This window comes from Vanellus vanellus (genome assembly GCF_965231255.1).
Source record: "Vanellus vanellus genome assembly, chromosome: 6".
Classification (NCBI taxonomy): Eukaryota; Metazoa; Chordata; class Aves; order Charadriiformes; family Charadriidae; genus Vanellus; species Vanellus vanellus.
In genome coordinates, this window is record NC_138911.1 from 60,810,313 (window position 1) to 60,835,487 (window position 25,175).

General features: G+C 39.1%; 2 protein-coding genes across 3 annotated transcripts in view; both read right to left on the minus strand.

Annotated features, from left to right (window-relative positions):
* Positions 1-8,621, minus strand: part of DYNC1H1 (dynein cytoplasmic 1 heavy chain 1) — a 45,856-nt gene extending 37,235 nt beyond the window's left edge. Inside the window, exons 1-9 of the mRNA XM_082485695.1 lie at positions 8,346-8,621; positions 5,465-5,552; positions 4,679-4,852; positions 4,203-4,458; positions 3,090-3,276; positions 2,628-2,899; positions 2,291-2,518; positions 729-1,805; positions 259-438 (exon numbers count right to left, since the gene is read on the minus strand). Coding sequence (XP_082341821.1) covers positions 259-438; positions 729-1,805; positions 2,291-2,518; positions 2,628-2,899; positions 3,090-3,276; positions 4,203-4,458; positions 4,679-4,852; positions 5,465-5,552; positions 8,346-8,616 — 2,733 coding nt within the window. The 5' untranslated portion in view covers positions 8,617-8,621. The remainder of the gene's footprint in view (positions 1-258; positions 439-728; positions 1,806-2,290; positions 2,519-2,627; positions 2,900-3,089; positions 3,277-4,202; positions 4,459-4,678; positions 4,853-5,464; positions 5,553-8,345) is intronic.
* A 7,815-nt stretch (positions 8,622-16,436) lies between these two features.
* PPP2R5C (protein phosphatase 2 regulatory subunit B'gamma) overlaps positions 16,437-25,175 on the minus strand; it is an 86,068-nt gene continuing 77,329 nt past the window's right edge. For both annotated transcript variants that reach the window (XM_082485717.1, XM_082485718.1), the window contains 4 exons: positions 24,419-24,520; positions 22,693-22,765; positions 20,246-20,362; positions 16,437-17,005 (listed from right to left, as the gene is read on the minus strand). In XM_082485717.1, the coding sequence (XP_082341843.1) occupies positions 16,874-17,005; positions 20,246-20,362; positions 22,693-22,765; positions 24,419-24,520 (424 nt within the window). In that variant the 3' untranslated portion in view covers positions 16,437-16,873. The remainder of the gene's footprint in view (positions 17,006-20,245; positions 20,363-22,692; positions 22,766-24,418; positions 24,521-25,175) is intronic.

Here is a 25,175-nt window from a genome sequence, read left to right on the forward strand (position 1 = left end):
ACCTTCTAGGCAGTCAAACTGTATCAAACTTTTTTCTTCAAAGGACAAAACTCCCCTTGAACTAATTGATCCCAAAAGCCAACAGCTAAAAACAAACAGATCTTGCATCTTCTGCATATTGAAAACCCACTGAAATTTTCAGAGAATGGGGAGACAGACTTTCCCCTGGGTGACTATGAAGTGTATAATCAAAAAACGTTTTGCACCTGATTAAAACGTTTCCTCTAAATACATACTACTCCTTGAGCACAAACCTACCTCCATATCCAACTTATTGACCCAGATTGGCAAATTTGAATATGAATGAAGATTTAAGTCATCCACAGCTTTCTGAACCCTGTTCAAGATTTCAGAGAAAGTCTTGTGATCATACATGCATGTTTCCAAAGATCTCACTTCCAGGTCTATTTTCTCTTCAATAATGAGCAGATCATCCACCTAAAATGGTTTAGGAAAAATAGGGTGTTTAGTTTGACAGGTTAGATGAGAGGCAACAATAACAATGCAGTAATGGTTAGTCATTTCTCCATATTTGGATGCAGCAAGCCTATTAATTTTAGTACTACTAAAAGATCCATACAGCTGGCCAATTTGTGCCAACCCAATCAGCTACTTAAACCAAGGAGCTACAGAACAGGTTATCAGCTATCCAATTCCACTTTCAGTTAACCACACATTACTGAAGTATAAATGTAAAAATTTTGCAGAATTTGAAAGATAAAACAAACCTTTTCCTGGAAACTGAAGACAGTCTCGGCTAAGCGCTGTACATATGGATCAAGTTTGTATGATTCCCACACAAGTGCAATTCCTTCTGCAATCAAAGCCTGCACCTCTTTCTTCAAGCCAGCAACCAGAAGTGAGATAGTATTACGTTCTTCTACTTTCTCACATGTTCGTTCATATGTACGGACACTTTCAATGAGAGAAATAGCAAACGGATAGAGCTGGTTTGCTTGGTGAGCTTTGTTGACAATTGCTAGTGGAACACGGAAACCAAGCCACTTCAGGTTTCGGACTTCTTTTGAAAGTGTAATTATTTCTGGGAGGAAGTTGACTTTCAGTTTCAGGACGTTTCCAGTTCGTCCTCTAACACGAGTGCTTTCAATGGTGAAAATGCGACCAGACACACCAAGATTGCGTTGCTGAACTTTTCTTGCCCAGTCATCAAAGATTTCCTGAGTGTTGAGCTTCATGCGGAAGCTATCTCCATCCTGCTTTAGCTTCTGACCTTCTACGTGGTTCTCCCAGCCTTTGCCAAGGACATCCTCAACACGCTTCATGTAAGCTGTGAGCTGTCTGTCAATCTGTTTTGCCCAAATTATAGACCCAGACACAGGAGGCAAGTCACGAACATGACTCATTTTACAAGCTTGACTCTGTGGGTATTGTACTTTAAATTTGTCATGAAGAGACTCAATATCGTCTTTTACGCGCTGGATCAATTGTGTTTGATATTCACGAATGGCACCGCGAATGTGAGGTCTGACAAACAAAGCATTAAACCGAGAGAAGATTCTGAACATTTCATTGGCATTCTTTGCTGTACCAAGCTGATCTCTCAAACGGGCGGTTATTCTTGTTTCAACTCTATCAATTCTTTCATCATATCGTTTCATTGCTGCCTCCCAGGCTTCTGTACCTTCTTTGGAAACATCTAATCCATCTACTTCCTTAACATTCTCATAAGCAAGATTGACTTCTTCAATCGCATTGGCATCTGCAGCATCAAAAAGGACTTCTGCTACTTTCATATCCTGTGGTTCAGGTACCTCTCCTTGATTTTGCTGGGCAACAGCAGTTACCTGCATTAAAATCACACTTTAATGAGTTCGGTACTTCAAAATTAACCTACAAATAGCTAAGCACAATCTGTTCTAACAAGCACTGCAAAAGCCCTATAAATTAGTACCAAATCCGTAACAATCTTTCAGTCATGTTTCAGATTAAAGTTCCCCTAGGAATGGGGCAACAGTTACTTTACAAACTTCCACTACTGTGCAGCATAATCTAATTTTCCACTATGGTTTAGCCAAGCTCAAGTATTTACACACTTAATAATCTCCTTTATGTTAAGCTTGGAGTTGCTGTGTCTATTAACATGAGATTTAAAGCTAAGCCTATTAGCAAGGGTTCAAAACTAGACTGTTTTTGGAGGCAGACAGCAAAACTGAACGTTACATTACTTTTGGGTTGGTAACTTTTTAAAGCAACAGCTAACACTCCTGAAGTCAAACACTCTTGAAGAAGCTGCACAGATTTTCTGTCTGATAACAACTAAAAATATTACCTGAGGTCGCAAGACTCTCACAATAACTGCCCTCAGCTGCTCATGCTGACGCCTGAATTTCCTCATTTGATCAAGACGACCTTGGAGTTTCCTATGAGCAGGATTGATACGCCACACCATCTTCAAGTTCTCTTCCCTTTTTCTTTTCACAATATCTCTCAGCAGAACTTGTAGTTTCTCATACTCATCATCCCAGGTTTGGAAAACTTCAAAGCAGGCAACCATCACCTGAAGAGAGTTTCAGAAGAAGAACTTCAGTTCCCAAGTGAAATGTTTTCTTAAAGTCACTAGTCAATGCAAAAATACAGCTGTCAGTGCCACAAAACCACGAACATACCTTTTCAAATTCTTCATAGGCAACGTGCATTAGTTTTCTGGTTCCCAACACTTTAAGTAGCTGAGAACTCAGATCTCTTGAAATAGCCTCCACTAAACGCAATGCCCTTTGGATCGGATATTTCGTGTTTCTGATTTTTCTCAAATGGGTAAATATTGCAACAAGGGCCTGCCTTATTTTGTCCAGCTCAGTAGCAGACAGCAAGTCATTCAGTGGAAAGTCTTTCATCAGTGGGTTATAGTCATTCACGGTTTCCAGAGCCTGTTTTAGACCTAAATGAAACAGAAGAGATTTTGAATGTAACTTTTCATTTCTCAAATCAAATCTGTATATGACAGTAGCTTTAACTAGACCAAGGTTACTCTAGACAGCACTGTTCTCTGTACCACAATGTCCAAGTTTCCTAACAGGTTAAATTCCGTAGGACATTCGTGAAGAAAATTTACTGAACAGGCATTTTACCTGTGTCTGTATCAAAGCTGACAGTTGCATGAAAACGTTTGCCATGTTTTAGAATATCCAAAGTTAGAAGAACTTCTGGACTTTCACGTTTTTCCTGAATGCGATACAGAGCCCGTTCCAAATTTAACCAGAAGCTTATTTCTTGTAATGCAGTGCCTGACGCAGGATCTCGATCTAGTTTGGTCACCTTAAAAGTAAAAAAGAGAAGGGAGGGAGAGGGAGGAAGAAAAGCATTAATTTACATGCTTCAACTGTAAAAACTTGCTCTATCACTAAACGTAATTGAAACATGTAACATCTACTAGGTTTTAATAATCTAACATCAGACAGTTTGGCACCCATTCTGTGAGAAGTCTAGGAACTGTAGCGTAACAACAGTAAAGGTTTAATTCCACTGGCCCTGAAGGTCGGGTTTGGGACCTTCATGTAATATCTGCAGCATAGCCTAAAAACGTCACCTGTCCACTTTCCTGATCAATGTCTGTATTCTAGTTAATGCCAGATGACCCAGGCAAGAAAACAAATGTGTTATGCTCTGGAGTAGGAAAAGGCACTGCTCTCTCATGAGCAATAGGTGTTTACTATGCCCATGGATGAAAAAAAGCCATAGTAGTATCTGAGATGCTATTTCTGAGTGCCAGCGAAAGAAAAGTAGAGTTCTTTTGAAAAGTAACAGGCAGGAGTACAAGAGATTACAAGATGGGACTGGAGCAACTGTTCTGAAGTGGTTGTGGATGCACCTGGGGAAATAACAAAACAACACAAAAGGACCTGTTTATCTCTGTCTGCTGTAAAGACTTGAAGAAGAGTTACAAAATTCACAAGGTCATTGCCAGTTACTTGAGTCTATTACAATAGAAATGAAATAGTCATGCTCTCAGCTACTTGCAGAACAATTTAGACTAGACTCTACATTTAAACTAGGCTTAGTCTAGTCTAGAATTAGACTTAGTCTAGTTTAGACTACAGCCTCTGGTGACTCAGAAAACTGGTCTCAGATCTTCAGAGTATCTTGCATGGTGCAGTATTTTACCAGTTAAACTGTGAAGATGATACATAGTACTACACAGAAGTTCTTACCACATAGTCTAGTACTTGGGGTTCTATTTTTACCTTTTGTATCTCTCTAATCCAGCGGTTGACTCCAGATTGTAGCTGATTGAGGAATAACGGATCCTCAGCCTTCTCACCGAAGTCTGTAACCTTTGGTTTTTCTCCACGTTCATAACACTGCTTGGCAACATTAGTAATGGTTGCATGAATTGGCAGACTAATCTCTGGAATTTCAATATTCTGCTGCAGGTGCAAGAGGCCCATTTCAAGTTCTGCAATCTTTTTCTCAACTGAAGGAGCCATCTTATCTCCATCCCTGAAAAAGCACAGATGTTTTCGTATAAGAAGCCAAAACAAAAACCATACAGAACACACTGAAACCATCTGAACTACTCCCCCAGTCAGCAACAGCATCATATGCAGCTGCGTGCTTCAACAATTTCACATGACTTGCCTTGAACAGTCACTGTTATTTTTTTCATTAAACACCTACTTTAATTCATTAGCAGAGAAGTGCAGTAATTATACTGAATTACCTGTCTGCTTTGCCAGATTCTCTGATATAGGACTTGAAAAAGGGAGCAACAGCATTGCTAATGAAAGAATGTAGTGTTTCATATGGAGAATCTTCACTGAGAGTCAGCACCCTCAGTTGGGAAGACACTGGTTTGTCGGCATCAATCACTGGTGTACGCTTAATGAATGCCAGGCTGCAGAACAGAGAAAAGAGTTACCAACTTGACATTTGAAACCTAAGTGACAGTTAAGAAGAATCTTTAATCTGACTGCAAGTTTAGGTCACAGGAGTCAAATGCTAACCTGCATCATTGTTCTTTATAATCTTTCTTCTAAGAGACTTGAACACATCTTCCAATAAATACATCATTATACTTCAATAATCAGCCAAACTTAGCTATCAATAAGGACTCTGCAGTATGGGCATACTAAAGAGGCACACATCTTACAAAGCTTCAGAGTCAAATATGCATTAAGATTAAGTGACAAATATGTAAGAGTCAGACATAACTGAAAATTATTGAATCCAAGTTGTATATGTTACATTCGTATGTATCCCAAATGAATAAAACTTTCTTTAATCTCAGAGCTAGAAGTTCTAAGTCCATTCCTTTCAGCCTCATGACACACCCTTGTTTTATCAGAGCCTCCACTACACTTTGAAAGCTATTGCCCTACCTGAATGAAAACACTGCATGAAGCACTAGGTAAATTGGAAGTAAATTTGTTGGTAAAGGAGGTAAATCTGCTTGTGTAGGTTTTACATTCACAGGGTAGACATGTCAAGACCTATTTTACTAACTTACCTGTTTGATTTTATTCCATAATGAATGTCAGTGCTGATACTGTAGGAAATGAACTCCTTTTCCTCTTCTCCTTCATCTCCCACATCCTCTGCAAAAAATACGCTATGTAAAAAAATATTTTCTTTCTAAGGCATCTGCCACTCTTTCTCAACCATCTTCTGCTATTACCAGACTATTTTCTAACCTTTCATTTCTACACCAATTTATTATACAAAATAGCTTAAATTAAGTTTAGCTTTGCAATATTCCTCAAATTCTGGGTGGGTTCTTTGTTTTATAACAATCCTATTAACTTTTTCAGGTTGCTATTAAAAAAAAAACCCAAAACACATTACAACAAGCAAATTATAACTCACATTCCGCTTGTGAAGCGGAGAGAAATCTTCTGCAACACAGAACATGCATTTATTTGTAGAGATATGCTACCAGGATAACTATATTTAAGTGCGAACATTTAAAAGCTGCTTTTTTCTTTCGTAGGTTGCTTTGTATTTTTGGACTTTTTCTTTAAAAGAGATTTGGAAATTAAGCCTCTGAACAAAACAACCTCCCAACAAAACAAAACCGCAAGCCATGGGAAGTACTCAGGCATTACCACAGCCAATGTATCACAGATGATGTAATTGCTGGGGATGCAGGCAGTTGTGCTGCAATGCAGTGATTTCAGTGCACAAGGTTACTCCCTGTTGGGCGACACACTCTGACTGGAAACATTACAGTGAACTCTCATCCTGCTCTGATTTCCTTTGGCCCTTGATAGGACATACAGCCTCAGGGTGTCACATTTGAGATCCTGAGCACCAGAAGCCCGGCCACAGAACAACACTGCACTAGACACCACAGGAATCCCTATGAAAGCTGTTGGCAGGCGGTGTGACTAGTGATACCACATGGCAGCTTTCATTACTCAGAAATATGTTTTATTGTATCTGTAATCAATAATTTATTTCATACTATCTATTCAATGCATAAGTTTCAATAATAATATTGGTTTTATCAGTGTCAGAAAGAACATGACCTCCATATTCTGCTGGAGGTTCTGAATCTGTTAAGTTTGAAGACTGGCTGGCAATCAGAAAATACACTCTCCCCAGATAACTGCTATTAAACCAGAAGACATGGATGGAAATGCCTTCTGCCCAGAGTAAATTAGTATTTAGCTTCTAAAACACATAGTAAGTGTCTCAATCTGTTTTTAACCATACATATATAACAATATCTATGTGACAAGCCTGCAGCTGACTAATCACCACTATCTTTCATTACTTCCAACCCAAACTAAGGATAACCAACCTCATGAGGCAGACATAAGAGAAATTTAGAGATCATCTGCCTATCCTGTTAACATCCAATAGATTTTCTTTAAATCCTGTTAAACACCATATCATGAATTTATAAAGATCACTGTTCTTCCCCACCCCGCCCCCAGAAAATTCCACTGTTATCCCTGCTGAAAAAGAAGTCTTAAACTTTGGAAGGGAAAGGAGAAGGATAATCAGCGGAAAGAGACATAAGATAAACAAAGAAAAGATTTTAAGTAACATCTTAAGTTCACAGTGAACGGACAGCAAGTAGAATAACCTTCTTCATGTTTCAGTGTGCAGCAACTGCAGGGCATATACCCAGTATGTCAACACTGGGGCTGTTGATGTGTTAAATAATGCAGTATGAACTATGACTATATTAAGATTTGATACACATCTGCAGGGACTGAACCAACAGCAGGCTAGGAGTAGAGATCCAGAAGTTTAACATCAAAATTTTGCAAGCTGAGGCTGGCAGACATGTAGTCATATACAGACTGTAGGTCTTGTTTAATGGTAAAAGTCTGTGTTATTAGTGAAGCCTAGTTACAGTTTATTATTGTTCATTAGGCTGGATTCTGTGACAATAAGTGCCTATTTAGCAACAGATTTGTTGACAATAAAAAATCATTTTCGAAATAAATAAGAGTCAGTAACAGCAGCAAGTAAATAATAAAGATGTTTCTCACGTCAGAGTGTCAACTTAGCTGTAGTATTTAATGCAGCATTTGATGAGGTTTCCGAGCACGGTTTACAAGCAGCAGGGCCACCAGGCCTCGCTCGTGAAACAAAGGCACTGCAAGGTCTACATCTTCATTTATGAACTTCGGAGTCTCGCCAATTAACAGCGGAACAACGCTTTTTACGGGCTGATTCAGGGTTGGGGTTTTGGGGTATGTTTTTTTGTTTCTTTGTTTTGTTTGTTTGGGTTTTTTTTTTGTTTGTTTTTGTTTGTTTGCTTGTTTGCTTTCCCTTTTCTCCAGGGTTTTGGGCAGGTTGCGTTTGTTCTGTTTCAGCCCGCTTATCTGCCTCGCCGAGGAGGAGGAGGTCACTTCCCCAGCAGCAGAAAGGAGGCCGCGGGAGGGTGTTGCCTCCCGCCCACTGACGAGGCACTTTCGGCGCCTTTCCGTGCACCAGCGCCCACCTCCATCCCACAGCCCCGCCGCCCGCCCACCCCGACACCGCCCGAGCAGCCCCACCTCAGCCCCCAGACCCGGAGAACAAAAAGAATAACGGGGGTGAGGGGATGCCAAGGGGGGTGAGGGGATGCCAGGGCGGGCGGGCGGCCAGCGCGGCAGCCGCCCCGCTGAGGCAAGGGCCCGGCGGCCTCGCCTCACGCCGAGCCCCGCGGCGGCGGCAGCGCTCCTCTCCCCGCCCGCAGACGGCCCGCACCCGCAGTGCGGCAGGGCCGGCGCCTCCCCGACCGGGGCCGTACGTGAGGCGGAGAGTCGCCGCAGCCCCCGCGAGAGACAGACGGAGAAACAGACAGAGTCCCCTCCCACCCCACGGCAGGGCGGCGGCTCGAAACAGGCTCCGCCGCCATTTTGACAGCGCGGCGGCCGCCCGGCTCGCCTCACCTTTGAGGGTGGAGCGCTCCACCAGGACCGTATGGACCTGCGGGTCGGAGAGGAATTTGCGCATATGCTCCACGGCGCCTTTCTCCTCCAGCGCCGCCTCCAGCACCGCCGGCGCTTCGCCGCCATCCTCCAGCAGCAGCGGCACCAGCTTGCGCAGGTGCTTCTGCAGCACCGACACGTCGGCCACGTTCTGCACCGCCGAGCCCGACACCTCCATGCTGCCTTCCTCGCCGCCGGGGCCGCCGCCCCCACCGCCGCCGGAGTCGGACATGCCGAGGCAAGGATACCGGCAAGCGCCACCCGCTCAGCCGCCGCCCCGGCACTGGCCCGCCCGCCTCTCCGCGCTGCGCCGCGCCGCGGGGGAGGCTGGGAAAGGCGGCCCGACACGCCTCCCGCCGCCGGGCCCAGGGGGCGGCCGCCGGGCCCGCCGCGGCTCCGCCCGGCAGCCTCACACCACTTCCCCTCCCCCCCCCTCCAGTATTTAACAAGTGTTTCATTCCAGTCCTTTCTTCTGGAAGGAGAGCGGCAAGGGAAAGCGGTAGTCCGTCGGTCTGTCCCCTGCCCGGCGCTGCCCTTGTCTCCCCGGCAGCACGGGCCCGGTGAGGTGCGTTCTGCTACTGCCGCCCCGGTACCTGCACGATAAAGCAGCCCCCGCGGCTGCTGCTTTGCCCAAAGAAGAGAAACGTCTATTTCGCGTGAAAAATAAGCCCAGAAGCCATAGGAACAGGTGGTACAAATGACATGGTTTGAGGCTTTTTTTTTTTTGCCATGAAGAAAGCAGTGGGCCAGCCTGCCGCCATCCCAGGCAGATTAGACATGGCTTCTCCTCAGTGAAGAGCAACCCCTTACCCTTTTGCACCGTGGGTGATTTATGTGCCCAGCGCATCCAGCTAGCCCTGCTAACTACAGTTTAATGAATAATCCCAGTCCTCTGTGAGACTGTTTCCCAAAAGCAAAGGACATAAAGCACACAGGAGGGACTGAAAGCACTGGAAGGGGACTTTTTCTTCAGAATATAATCTCATTTTTTAAAACCCTTAAAGCTCTTTTGCAGCTGCTGCATATGTGCCTGCCATACCCCAGGGACCAGGACAGGCTGGAGAAGTGGGCCTGTGCAAACCTCATGAGCTTCAACAAGGCCAAGCGCCAGGTCTTGCACGTGGGTTGGGGCAACCCCAAGCACAAATACAGGCTGGGTAGAGAATGGATTGAGAGTAGCCCTGAGAAGGACTTGGGGGTGCTGGTGGATGAGATGCTCAATGTAAGCCAGCAATGCACGTTCACAGCCCAGAAGGCCAACTGTATCCTGGGCTACACTGGAAGAAGCATACCTAGTAGGTCGGGGGAGGTGATTCAGCCCCTCTACTTTGCACTGGTGAGACCCCACCTGGACTACTGCATCCAGCTCTGGGGCCCCCAATATAAGAAGGACACGGACCTGTTGGAGTGGGTCCAGAGGAGGGCCACAAAGATGATCAGAGGGATGGAGCATCTTTCATCTGAGGACAGGCTGAGAGAGTTGGGATTGTTCAACCTGGAGAAGAGAAGGCTCCAGGGAGACCTTATAGCAACCTTCCAGTATCTGAAGGACGCCTACAAGAAGGCTGGAGAGGGACTTTTTACTAGGGCATGTAGTGATAAGATGAGGGATAATGGCTTCAAATTGGAAGAAGATAGATTTGTTATGAGGGTGGTGAGACACTGGCACAGGTTGCCCAGAGAAGTTGTGGATGCCCCATACCTGGAAGTGTTCAAGGCCAGGTTGGATGAGGCTTTGAGCAACCTGGTCTAGTGGGAGGTGTCCCTGTCCATGGCAGGGGGGTTGGAGCTAGATGATCTTTAAGGTCCCTTCCAACATAAACCATTCTATTATTCTATATGTTTGACTGATCTAAGGTATTATATGAGTTTAGCTCACTGTCACAGAGATGGACAATCCTGTTCCTCCTTGCCCAAACAAGTCCCCTCCCTTGCCTGGTCCTGTCTGGTGTGTGAACATGCCTGGAAGAGGGGAGGTGCTAGTGAAGTTCCAAAGCAACTCTGCTGACTCCCAAAAAGGTACACTGGGGCCACTGGGTGACCCACAGACTGAAAACTCCAGTTCTTGTTCATATGGAGGTGGAGAAGGGGAAGTCACCCAAAAAAGAGAAACAAGCAAACAAACCATACAAAACTACCTCCGAACCCCACAGTATTTCCTCAGGTGGATACACAGGCAAATACACCGAGACACTCAGACCCAGTATCTGTTCAGATGTACTGCACAAGAAATAAGGAAGCTGGGGTAGGATATCCTGCCTGACAAAGGAAGTCCGGCTTGTAAACCACTACACAAGTGTAACTCAGCATTAAAGTGTGTATGTCCAGCTAGGATACTAGGAATCCAGAAAGCCCAGCCACATACCCCAGCTCCTCTGTTTCTACCTGGAAAAAAGCATGCCTATGCTCGAGCAGGCTCCTGAGAGGGTTAGGAGTCCAGTTTAACTTTGAAAAAACACTGATTTCTCAAACCTTCTTGTCTGGAAGGAAAATGATCCAAGTTTCAACCACAAGCACTGGAACTGATAGAGGTGATTCACTGAAATCCAATCAAAGCCATTTCATTTTCACCCCTGAAAAAAACCTTATTAGAAAGGTACATTGTATTTTTGATGAAATAGTGGGAGATACTCATCTGAATATTCTATTTACAAAATATAGTTACTGAGGTAGTGTTTAACACAACACTCACCTATTTCAATTTCCGAAGTCTAGTTCACTCACACCCTATCATTCTTCTACATGCAGGTCATATTTTAGGATTACATTTTATATGAAAAAAAAAAAAAAGAGCTGTCTTTGCTAGGCTGTCTGAATTCCACCAAGGCCACCCTGTATCTGGTCCTGCCTGACTCCTTTCCAATGAGGGCAGAATGATCTACTTCTTACATCCATGTAGTAAGTGTCAGTAGAGGCCAAGCACCCAAACCCCACAGGTTAAATTAATATCCTGGCCTTCAGGATGTTCATTAAAAGGGTGTTAAGCAACCTAGATACATCTTCCGTGTAACTTGGCATCTCTTAGGAGGCTGGCTTAAGCTACGGTTCCAAGTGCTAACGGGCTCATTCTTCTAAAAGAGCTGTCATCTGCTGCACCAAAATGTCATGAAATTTTTGTAGCTTACAAAGCAAGATTTTTCTTGCTGGCAGCAAAATTGCTGCCAGGAAAAAAATAAGGAAAGTAAAGTAAGGAAGAGAAGAAAGCAGGGCAGAGATAGGAAATAAGAAGTCAAGTAATTACTTATATACATTGCTGCTGAACTGCCGAGAAAGCAGGGTCAAAAAACCCCAACAAGTCTCATCTTACTGTAGGTTTTAAAAACAGAAATACTCTATGTGCAACAAGACTTTATGGTATAAAGAACAAGTCTAGGATTCTGATATTTAAATGCTATACTACTTGCAACTGAAAGCCAGTGTAGGTAAGATGCTTTGTATTCCTTTAATCACTTCAGCCTTATCTACTGTGCCAAAGGGGGCAGGAGGAAGATGAAGTTAAAGGAAAGTAAATTAAGTTAAAGGAAATCGAAACAAAGACAAGATAAACTAGCTTTTTACACAAGTTCTCATGTTCAGTTAAAGCTTATGGAGGGAAAAGGCTTTAGCTTGCTCAGTCAGGGTGACAGTTTACTTTGGTCTACCTCTAGCTAATTATGGATGTCCTTTTCTTGGATACACAAAGGACCCGGCCCTTCTCACAGGTACGTTTGTGAGAAGCCATTGAAATCAGCTTTCCAAAAGGCAAGATTGCCAATATTACATATTTCCCCTATAACTTAACTAAAAATAAGTATTTCTGAGAATCAGAATGAGAACTAGGACTTGTCAAGACAGACAAGATTTGCTCCTGGCAAATGCCATACAACATATGTAGAAATAAGTTATAAAAGAAACAACTTCAGAAAAAAAAAAAAAGTCTTTTTCCTTTATTTAGTAAGTTGCTAGTATTTGAGACAAAAAACAAAGCAAAAACCTCAAACAAGCCACAATCAGAGTAAGTAATTTCCTTCTCCATCTCTAATCCTCTTGCATCTCTTAATTCTACAGCCAACGTACCAGAAAAATTGCTATAGCAAGGCCTTCATGCTGGCACGAACCCTCTCAGTGTGGTCTTCTGGATCACAAGAATGCCTAAAATAGCTTGAGGCAGACTATGTGAATTCCCCCCCCCCGCTCACAGCATAACAGTGGAAGCCCTCTCCCCTCAACACCATAGGGTTGACGCTTATGAAGCTTCATGTTTTGTGTGTGCAGTCCTCTGCCTGTGCAGGAGTGAATGCAGTCCCAATGTAAATGGGTTCAAAGAAAGCCAGCTGCAGTCGTGCTGCTCTTCAATTATGTGAGGAAGGAATAATGTATTATCTTCTTTAGCTCCGCAGGAAATTCTCCCTCGGGAAATTTTTCATACAAAATTTTTAACTACATCAAAATTCTATTTCATAAGGCCAAGACAGCTCAGGCCCAGCCTCATCATATAAAAGAAACTATAATCCAGGGAGACAGCGATATGGTAATTAGAATGGCATTTCTTAATTAGCTATATGCAGTTAAGAGTCTCCACAATCATTACGCACAGCAAGGAAAAGATCCAAGGAGCAGAAATGCTCCACTTTTAGGTGGGTGGTCCATAAAGGGATGCAGAACAATACTCGGGATAACCTGCAATTGTAGCTATCTCCTGTAAGTACATTTGTAAGGTACTAAAATAGTTTCCATAAAGCAACCCAGCAAACCTCCAATCCCAAATATACTTGTGCTACACTGGCATGTTCCTTTCCACTTCTAAAACACCAAAACCAAGCAAGCAAGGCCAAAAAAAGTTGTTGGTCAAAGCCCCCGAGTCTAATGCCCTTAGAGAGAAAGGATTAAAGTTCCCTTCCTGAAGACGCTTGCAACTCAATAGGGTATTTCTATAGAAAAAACGTCACAACTGTCTGTATTTTAAAACATTATATTTTGAGAGGTATTTGACCCTAATTTTGAAAACGGAATGACTGAATCCTCAGTTGTTTCAATATCTAGTTTTTGCTTCATGATTAGGCTCGGGAGTGCACACAATGAGTTCACTTCTGAGCTCATGCAGAAAACTATTTCAGTAGGCAAGGGCTTCGTTTGTAACTCAAACCTGTTACATTTATAACTCAAGTCAGTAGTCAGATACCGATCCCAGTCGTACAACTCTCACCCCAACTCTCCTCCCCAAACCCACCACTTACTGCAAGTCAGCTTTATGTGAGTCATTTCCTTAGCTGTTTTGAGGACTTTTACGGATTTCAGAGGGAAGACAATTCCTACTGCAGACTTCATTTTTTCCCTACATCCTTGTCACCTGACCACGTATCCCCTACCACACTATAATCCCTGGTTTTACAGCTACTTCGCTTGAAGCCTGTCAATATAGAAGTGTTACAGGGGAAAATACCATGGTATGAAAGGTGCATCTTTCATATTTGTAGATCGGAGATTTAACAAATTCCTTTCAGTACTGATAGTTGTTCTAAAAGTTAAGTCTGTTTTTTCTACTGAATATCCATTATTCCTGTTTTTTACTAATGGCCTTTCCATATTTTTTTTTATTCTGTAGAATTTATGAAATTATTTTGATTTGTACAGCTGAATCTACAAACAATGATAATCTGAACACACCCCAAATGCCCTGTGCTAAATTTAGTTTCATGATGAGCAAGTAAAATTCACATGTTCTTTATTTGTCCATATAATACACCTTTTTTTTTTTAGTTTTAAAATTAGATAAAAGCATATTAAATGGCAGGTGTATGAAGTTCTTCAGAAACAATGCCAGAACAAAAAATTGAATTACAAAATGTTAAAAAATATGTAGGTACATTTGAACTTAACATTCCACTAACGCATAATGTTACAGATATTGTCTAATGAAAAATAATTGTGCCACTTACCTATTTTTGCTGTTTCTAGGAACTTTTTATTCTGTACATAGGACAATTCTGTACAAAATATGAAGTCTACATTTTTATTACTTATTACCATAAAACAAGGTACAATGTATGTACAATATTAAAATGAAGCCATACTAAAGCCACACTAAAAAGACACTTGTAATATTACTTTTGACATTCCTGATGTACAGGTGTAATTTTGGAAAACGGGGGAAGGTGTCAGACAGAACTTTATGAAGAACAACAGTCACCAAAATTCTACTTTAATTTTTCTTTTTATTTTGGATGTATTAGTTTTAGAATGGTTTAGTACAGGATTATAAGAAGTATATAAATATTGATAATAAACATGCTAAACCATTAGTGGTGATAAGATTTTGGAATATTGACTAAGCAAATGTTCAGTGGCCCAAAACTTCAAATATGAGTTTGTGGTAAACTTTAAGCCTTTAAAAATACCACATTATTTCCCTTTTTGGTGAGTGTTTATCTTCAATAAAGAACAGAAATAAAATCTAGACAGTGAAATATGTTCGTATACGTTGAGCATCACACAATCAATCAAACACTGATATACAGTTTCTTTTTTTCCCCTTGGGTAACAAGAATAATTCCTTTCAGCAACCTCTTGCACAAACATACTGAACACCCAAAATCAAAGGTAACTGATAACCTACCAGCTAAAGATGGAAGTTCAAACAATGGTATATCAAAATACATAGACATTGCTTCACACAATTAAAAAAGCACCCTTTTTCCCTCAAAAGGAGAAGGCATCTTTAAACTGTTTTCATATAGTTTATCCTAATGGTAAAGCATATTCTTTTTCAAGTTTTACAGGAAATGTTTTTAGACACAGTGGACATTCCACTTAAAGGTTGGGTTGGTCTCTAAATTTAGTTGTTGTAAGCCAATATTTACCACCCACAATTTTCTTCCAATAGACAACGTAACAAATATTGGCAATTGAATGTTAAATGCAACCAACAAACAGCAGGCACTACATCTGCACAAGGTTATTACTATGAATGTCTGCTTCGCGCAATTTTTTTTTATTAATGGATGCAGGAGACGTTATACTTCCTTAAAAAGTAAACCAAAACTATTTTTAAAGAAGCCACGTTTTTATCTCTTTATGCATCAAGACATTAAACATTAAGTTATATCATGTTACTGCCAGAGACAAAAGAAACTAATCACCCATTTAGAATAGCAGAACACATTTCAAACAGCTTGTAAGCAGGATAAGTAAGTCAAAATACTGGCCACCCTGAGAGAAATCAAATATTGAAGACAAAGCACTATATTTTTAAAGAGATTTTCCTCCCGTGCTTTTCCATCTACAACAAAAAGCTTATTACATGCAAGTAATCTTGTGGAATATATAGCAGCATTTGAAGATCATCAGCAACTCAGATGCATTTTCAGTTCACTTGTGAGGTGTATTTGCAGCGCATGTGCTCTTTACAACAACAACAAAAAATATTTTCACGGTAAAATTATGGTCACTATCTCCTCAGCTCTTAGACTCATTTAAAAAGAAGCAGAATGGAATTCAAGGGTCTGTTCTTTTTCTTATTTTAATAAGCTTGTGATGTTGTGTTTCCTGAAAGGTTATGTTAATCTCTCAGATAGAAACTGATGCAACTGAAATCACGCGTAGTATCTGCCACAGAATATTGAACTCCTAGAGCCCAAGAAAAATGCTGAGTATTAAAAGCTCAGATAAGGGAGAAAACAGTGAGAGAGTATTTTGTCAACTTGAAAAAAACTTAAAATGAAATTTTATATTCAGTCTATTCCGAGTCATAGTAAACAAATTTTCATTTTAGGAAAAATTCTTCTACCAGTTCATATCTGGAATACCGGTGCCGTATTATACACTAAAGACTGGAAAATATGGCTTTAAATATACATAAAGTATTAGGACATGGTGTATATATAGATATAGATCTTTATCCTAAGTAAAGGAGAAATAAATTTACAGAATTCTTAGAAAGGAATGATGATTGAGGATTGTCATGAAAGTTACCAGTTTGTAAGCCATGTTTTACAATATGAAAGAATAACTGTGTATTTTCAAAACTGCTGGTATATTACAAGACAGCAATAATGTGGAAACAACTGTAAAGTTGAGAAATCCTAGAAAAAGTTTAATACTTAAATTTGAAATAATCGTACTTTTGAAAACACACATTTATCATTAGTACCAACTATTGGTCATTCACTCATTTAGACGGAAAGAGTTTATAGAATGCTCTTCTCAAATATGACTATAAAAACTGCATGTTATCAGCTAGCTGGTACTATGATAACACCTCCAGGAAATTGTGTCCACTTGATTATAGTCAACCCAATATTCTGCATATGGAATTGGGTAATTTACCATTGTTTGAACTACTAATCTTGAGCTGCATACTCTATTAAGTTATTGCCTACAGAACTGGGTTGAAGAAAGCTTTGACTTTGTGTGTAACTGATTGGTATGGCACAAAAAAAGTAAGTTCTACTGTAGAACTGAGTCCAGAAAAAAAAACCTTTTCCTCCAAAATAATATTTCACTGTAATAGTTTAATGCCCATCATGTGATATTAATTCATCAGCTCTGCAATGTGATTCCAAGGCTTTCATGGTATAGATATCCTGAGGCAGTTCTGACTTGCGTCGCACAAGAGGACGATCTTTTTTCTGATCTTTCTGTGCCTGAAATAAAAATAGAACCAAGTTGGCTAAAAATATTAATTACTGAACAATTACTTAAAAATATTTCTTGCACATCAGTATGTTCACTTATGGGAAAAGAAATAAAAGCATATGGGAAAAAAAATGATACTTTCTCCTCTTTACCCCATCAGCTACCCAGTTTTAAGTCTCAAAACCATTTTTTTTGCTAAGAAGAAAAATTAGAAACAACTAACAAATTCTAAGCTATTAGCAATAATGACATTACTACCACGATTATCACTTGATAACATTTAAAAAAATAAGATTATCATATATCTTCTCAATTATTTTTCATTTTGTACATCTCCAAATGTAGGATAAATGATTTTAAGTTTTTTCCATGCTTCTAATTACTTGCCCTATTCACATATGTGAAAATTTATGGTTCTGCTGTATTATTTTACTGATGTTCTCTTAAAACCAGACAGCAGTTCTATGACAGTATCTTCAAACTATATAATGGTGTTTTTATATAGTCCCCATGTCTGTCTCGCCTACCCTAATTTGCCTGTTAGAGCACTGTTGTTTATTCATGTTCTTCTATAAAAAAAGTCCTTATAGAAAAAGATTGGTTTTTACTTAGCCATTGATATACTCGCATGTTCAAAAAGTTAGTAAGTCATGGCAGTCAAATTTTATTGTAGCAAAGACTATACACTAAAAACATAGTCTGGTATACAAAAAGATTCCTGGTCTACTTTCTGCAGTCATCCCATCACCTCTTTGGTATGGACACTCTGCTACACCACTAAACTCTGGCATAAACCTTATTTTCACTGAAAGCGTATAGGTCTTTACATAGTTCCTTGCCTCTTAAGTTTTATTTCAAAAATAAACCAAGTTGTCCTTTCGATTTGCCACTTTTTTTTTTATTTTTAAAAAAACTGTATTACTGATAACTGTAATACCTCTTGTTTTAGCATCAATTTCTGGTGGTACTTAGCAAGGGATACATAAATGTCTTTCCAGTGTCCTCTCAAAGACTGATGCAAGAATGCTACCTAGCTTGCTTTCTGCAATATCCTAATCCTTTATCAATCATTTTTCTGCCTGGTGACCCAGGCTTATCAATCCTCTTGCAAGCTTTACACTTCTCACAAATTTCTCTAAGTTTTTTTAATAAGAAGAATTCGTGGTTCAAACTGTTCTATTAGCTCTGCTAGGACAGGATGTTTATCTTTGAAAAACAGGCTTATAACCTCCTAATCATGTCATTTACTTCTTGCACACTTTCAGGCAAGGAAGAGCGGAAAGCATTCACTTGGAGAGATGGCTAAAGGATGCTTAAACAGTTCCAACACAATTTTCAGAATCTTATTTGGTTTACAATTTGTTTCTTTTCCATTAATGTCACTTTTTTAGTACCCACCCCTTCTAACAGTCAGGGCAGGGAGGGGAAAATCAATCTCATCCACAGGAGTGCAATGCACTCATTTTCCAGCTGGAACTCTATCAAATGAAGCTGTTTATAGCCCCAGCATTATAGCTCTTGAAGTTGAATTCTTTGTAGAAAAGAAGGTAAGACCTACATAGTCTTTGGTTTTAGTCTGGCCTGCCATTACTTTTTGTGCATTTTATATTGTGTGATACTGGCCTAAATCTCCAAACACTTCCAGAAGCTGCGACTGGGAACTTTGTTCTTAACTGCTTGTCCCAACTACTAGTATATAGACATACTTGGGCTGCTCTTCTTCTAGAACTAATGTTAGAGCACTCAGAGTAAGGAGGTATGAGTTTTAGTTCCCTCTGACCAAGATGGGAAGTGAACCAAGGTCTCACAGATCTTGAGAAACTGGTTATGTGCTAGGAAATAGCATAGTAAAGGATGGACACTACCACCAACACAACTCTAAGATTAAGCAGTACTCGTGTTTTTCAACAATCTATATGCACCTTCCTCCAGTAAAACTGGTTCTAGGCTCTGGAGCTAGTGAAAGGAGGGCCCTCTCCTCATCACATGGGCCTGGCTAAACAACCCAAGGTCTGAAGAAAGGCAGAGGTTTACAAACTTTAATAAGCCCAGTGCTCCTACTGGCTCTAACCAGCATTCCCGTTCATTGCCCTGGATTGGCATGTAATTCAGCCACCAAAATTTACATGTAATGCATAGGGTTCCACTACAGAGATAAGCATTTAAAAAACAGCAGTCACTGAGCATGCCTTGGAGGCATTCCAGCATTTCTTTTGATTCTGACCTTCATCCTAAAGGCCATAGTACAAATAATAAATAAAATATAATCTTGCAGGATAACGACACTGGAATTTTAAGAAAGTAATGTTGGGGGTTAGGTTGACCATATGCTTATGTTTATTAAATTTCTTGTTTGATACATTGGTTCAAATTAACGGACTCTCTCTCCGATCTCAATCAGTTTTTCCAGCTTCAGATCATTTAGCTGGTCTTAAACTTTGCTGGATTTAGAGATATTCGTATTACTGATATTCCTACCAGACATCTTAGCGATACTGCAATGCTCCCTGGCACTTTTCCATTTTCCATCAGATCCAAGTTTAAATCTCTAGTTTGAATGTCAGGGTTCTAGTTCCACTTAACTGAAGTTAAATTAAGAACACCTGAAGTTTACTAAGCATTAGCTAAAGACGAAAACACTGGGATGACCTTGAGAGTCCTTGCCCTGTAGTAGGTAATGGAACACAACAGACAGTGGACTGAGGAAGAAGACCCATGAGTGGGCAAGGCAAATGCATACTTTAAACATTTCTTTCAAAACATCGTAGCTTTAGCCACCTTTAGCCACTAAGAAGACTCTGAATAACAAACATAAACGTCATCATAGAATCTGACTATATTTTATACAAGTTTTCTTTATGAAAAAACAAAACTCTCATATAGACAAGAGAATAGAACATGATGTGGTAGATTTTAGCCATATTTTTAACTATCCTTAAAGCATAATCCCTGTTCCCATCATGACACAAAAACCTATTTCTAAGTGAAAAGAAAACCAAAGTTTCTGTAGAAGAAATGTCAAAAGAGACTATACAGCAGATTCACAGGCATTAGAAATATAACACTCTGGTTTTGGCTGCTACAGTATCACTTAAAAGTAGCAGCTTTAATGAAGTTTGTTACTCTAGGATAAGTGGTTACAGGGCTGAAAATATAACCCAAGTTTATGTCTGTGATTAACCATAGCTTAAAACAATATTAAAAAATGTCATAATTGAGATTACTTTGTTATCTTCACATGGCTTTACCTGACAAGCCTCTTCTTTCACTGTCTTTTTCAGCATCTGCAAATCTTCAATTAAAGGCCCATCTGTTTCCATTGCAACAGGACTGTTCAGCAAACTCGTGTCACTATATGTTGGGTACTAATAAAACGCAAAGTGTTAAAATAATCATTCTTAGTAGTAATACCTAAATACTTAGGGTGTATTTGAGCAATTGAATGATATGATTAGTTATTTGAGATTAGCTTCCAGGCACCAAGTAATAAATTTTAAAATGCAACTTCAATACTTTCACTTGGCAGAAACGTCCTGTTGAAAAATACAGCCAGAATACAAAAAATATGCTTTGATTATCTGAGACTGACTTTCAAAAAATTCAGATGTTGCCAGTATTGAATGTCTACTTTGGCAATCGTTTATCTGACACCTTATTAATACATTGCCTAGTGATTTGTGAACAGTGTAGCAACCCAAACACAATTATTTTACTTTCTGGTGCAATTTTGTGTTGGAAGAGAAAATACACTGTTAAAGGGCAAAATATGGTTAACATACGTTTAAAATAATTTCAAAACAAAATATTAAACTTTTCTGTCTTGAAAAAGTAAAACAGCCATAAAAGACTTTTGAGAATAAAAAAAAAATCTTGTAAAAACACTTGTGTAGTATCTAATGCTTACTGTACAGCAAGCTCAATATTTTAAAATGTATTTTAATTCAGATGAGGGGTATGTGGTCTTGAAATCAAAACTCATTTATGAAGACACACACACATTTTCATCAATTTCTCCTCATAAATATTTTAGTATCTGAGTTTACCAATAACTTAGTGCAGATGAGACAAAACAGAAAAAAACTGACAGCAAGGATTTAATGAATATGATTATAATGATCTAATATCTTAAAATGTATTCTTGTGTTACGCAGAGTCAGGAACAGCTCTGAACAACAAGAATTGTCAGTAATTAGTCAAATTAAAAAGTTAACAGAAATTCCAGAGGACAAAAAAAACAACTTAAAAATCTGTTATATAGAGTGCTAAAAGCATTTATATCCTTACGTCAATTCAGTGGAACACTCAGTTTTCAAATTTATAATTTTTATTTTAAATTGCTTCCAATTATTAGCTCTCTTCAAGCATACTATGCAGAACATACTGTATACAGGTTGTGTTAACCAGTTTCAGAAAATTTACACAATTACAAAAAAATTACTTGTGAAGAAAAGGAAATTTACACCGTAGAACTCTAAATTTCACTACTACAAGTCAATCCCCTTATTTAGCCAGACATGCAATAGTTCATCCTATGTGATAACAAATGCCCACATATATCAAGTACTTTCCAAGCAAGGCTTTTGTATGGCTTATCTGATTACAGGAATGTTTTGTCACTGGAAGTCAATTGCTGCTTTCATATGAATGGTTCTTTTCTGATTAATTTAACTGATCTGTTGTCAGCTGACATTTTGTTTAATTTTAACAAATTTTGAGCAGTTTAGTAATTGTTCCCTGAAAAATGCCACAGGAGGAAAAAAAAATTTATGAAATTCCTCCTTCTTCGAAAAAAAGATGACCCCATACTTTCTATTTTAAAACAGCACTGAGATCATAAAATGATCTGTTTATGAAGTACCGTTACTCCATCTTCCACCACTTTAAATTCAGCTAGACGATGTTGGAAAGATACAGTACAGTAAGCTTCTTGCTGCATTACAACAAAATTCTGGCTGCAAAGTAATTGAAATGTTTGGGGTTTTTTTGTGCCGTATCAGCAATCGGTATGATTGAGACAAAGGAAAACTGGCAGCATTCTCCAAGCAAATTAGGTAGGGGGGGAAGACGAAAAACCCAAGCCAAACCATCCCCTTCTCCCATAATGTCAAAATATAATGACTAGTCTAAAGGAGCTCCGTTTCTTTACCAAGATTTCAGTTACATCAAGTAACGCCTGAGAGGATGTTTTCCTTTGAGTAAGAACCTGAGGTGCAGGTTCACCAGAAGACTGGCCCCATGCGAGCATGAGAACAAATGCAGCAGACAAGAACGTACAACATTACTTTAATCCATTTGACACAGAGGAAAACTGACCAGTCATAACTCACAGTTTGCAGAAAGATCTCTTTTGTAATATATTGTTTGCAAAACAGCTTTTCAAGAGAAACCAACTATGGCATCTCTATATTTTCCATAATTTTGCACAATAACTTTTCAAACCGCAATACAGTATATCTCCTATTATAAGAAAAGGAAAAAGTACTTCTTATCATACTTTTCAGAAACCTTTTTTTACAAAAATAACTACTTGCACAAGAGAAAGGTTACAAATTTTAAAAGTTCTTTTATTGTATATCTTTCATAATACAATTAGTTAAATTGCTTTATTTCCATGATCTGTCAGTCCTCTTTCCCCAACTGGTATTTAACAAAACCGAAGTATTTAAACATGAACATGTTAATCTTTTCTAAATACCTGGGGATTTGATTTGGCTAGATTTTCTATTTTAACCCATGCTTCTTCCCGTTCCTTCAATTTTAGCTTCTCTCTGAAAAAAATAGATTAGAAGCAAAAATGGCAAAAGCAGCTTTATGAATCTTGCATCACAACTTGTATGCTTTCTTAAACATGAAGAAATTCACTAGAAGAATCCCACAGAAAAAATTATTTAGCTATGCCTGTTTCAGCCTACTGCCCAAAATATCACTTACTGTTGACAGGATAATTTGCATCATAGCAAGACCCCATGATTGCAAAGCAACATTAGAAGGGAAAAAACTTATATTTTCTCATGAAAGCAACAAACTGGCTGATACCAGTTTATCTTTAATAATTGTACATTGTTAAAAAGAGTTAAAATTCAACCAGAAAGAAGTCTTGATCTATGCTCCAAGTGTGTTTGTATTTTAACATTATAATATTTGAACTCTGTTGAAACATAAGAAACTAATATCTGACCAAAAATAAGGGCAGAGATTCCTACTGTCAGCCCAATGGCTGCAGGTGCCAGTTTAAAGGAAAAGACCCAGAAACATTTTGAATTGAACATTAACAGAGAAGCACATAACAAAAATACACTCATTCAAGGGAGTCACAAGCCAAGGATGACTTGGGATGCTTTTTTTTTTTTTTTTTAATTAAAATAGGAAAGGTTTGTTTCCTTATGCCTAATGTAATTCAATATGCTAAAGTCTAGGGGTTTTTTTTCCCCCTTTCTTTCTTACAGATAAACAATTTATTATTACAGAGACTAGAATGAACACCTATCTTTGAAAGGTCATCGAGTTTAAAAAGACTTCGAGATTAAGAGTGCTAAAAATGCTCTCAGGCTTCAACGCACAGAGCAGATGATCCAAATGTAAAAAGGGCAGTTATATTCCAGCACATACACAATTTGCCTCCAGCTCTCAAGTTAAGTTTGGGCTGGGCAGGAAGAACTCTTTAACCACCCCTTTTTAAGTTCTTGTGTGGTGGGTGACTTTTTTTGGTTTTCTTTTTTTATTATGTCACTCAGCACTCTGCCCGCCTTAGTTCACACTCAAAATGCCATAGAAGATAAGTGACTTTATGATCATAAAAGTTAGCTGCGGTTTTGGGCATAAACTAGAAAAATTCTAGCTTCCAAATGCCTGCTATGTTCACTGGCCTATGCAAGAATATTCTAAACTCAGCAGGATTCTTCTCAGCAGGATTCTTCTGGCAAATAACGTACAAATGTTCTGTATTATAGTAGAGTAACAACTTTATTTCGGGTCATTTTTAGAAAAGCATGCACATATGCTCACACAATGCAATATTGAAAAATACTGGAAAAGCGTTTGGGGAAGAACTGAGTGATAACATGAAAGAAAATGACACTGGGTAAATAAAGCATGCGAAAATAAACACAGGATGTAAACTAAACTGTTTAACAGATCTCTTACACTGGGCTCCACGATTAGCAGTGTCCCTCTCAAAAAATTAATTCTTTAGGAAGATGGTGACCCCCAGCAGTATTAGGTCAAAGACTACATAAAGCAACCTATTCTTAAGAAGATTTTACAGTTCATATATAACAAGAAGTTTCACCAAGTCAATTTTGAGATTGCTGCACTGTAATGAAATGGGCAACTTCCCACTAAAGACACAGTAGGTTTTCAGAGCTAAAGCACTCTGAACAATTTACTCAAGAACAGACAGACACACTGACATGAAAACTTACTTCAGTTTTTCTGCTTTAAATTGCTGTGTGCAGTCATCGAACAGTTTTTGGTTCATCTCCATGAAGAGTTTCAGAGCATTGTATATCAAGCCATGTATTGTCCTATAAGTAAAACTTCTGGTTGAAACTCAGAGTACTTTAAACTTTGAAATCTATTTTTTCTGGTCAACAGTAGCCAATAGCCTACATAACTGGAAAATTACATCATTTCAGAATAAGTGGAAACAAAACTAGTCAGTGGAAGTTTCAGTTTACCCTCAAAAGGGCTAATATACATACTAAAATTACCAACTTTGAATGCAGTTTTCTTACTCTATAGTACTACTCGTCACTTACACTTTTGATGTTTGAACTTCATTTTTAATACTATTTCTATCGATACAGGACTAGCTTTGAAATTTATTAGCTGACACTAATCAAACTAGGGTCGTTAGAGAAAATGCAGGATGACGTTAAAGATCTCGTAAGTAACTTACGGGCAACTGACAAATTCAAGAAAAAAAAAAAGTTAGTGATTAAAAGGAGCCTAGAAAAGACACCATTCATTTTGAAAACTGCCACACAGCAACCGCACTCATTTCAGCACAATTATGCCAGGACTCTTGAGAAAAGCGTTAGAAAAGTGAGGTGGAAAACATCAGAAAGAGTAAACAAAAATAATCTGCTTTATGAAGCACTTTTACAGAGTAATTTACAGTTCCAGTCTGTAATCTATTGCTGACCATTAAATCCAAAAGCAATCAGTTAAACGATTACT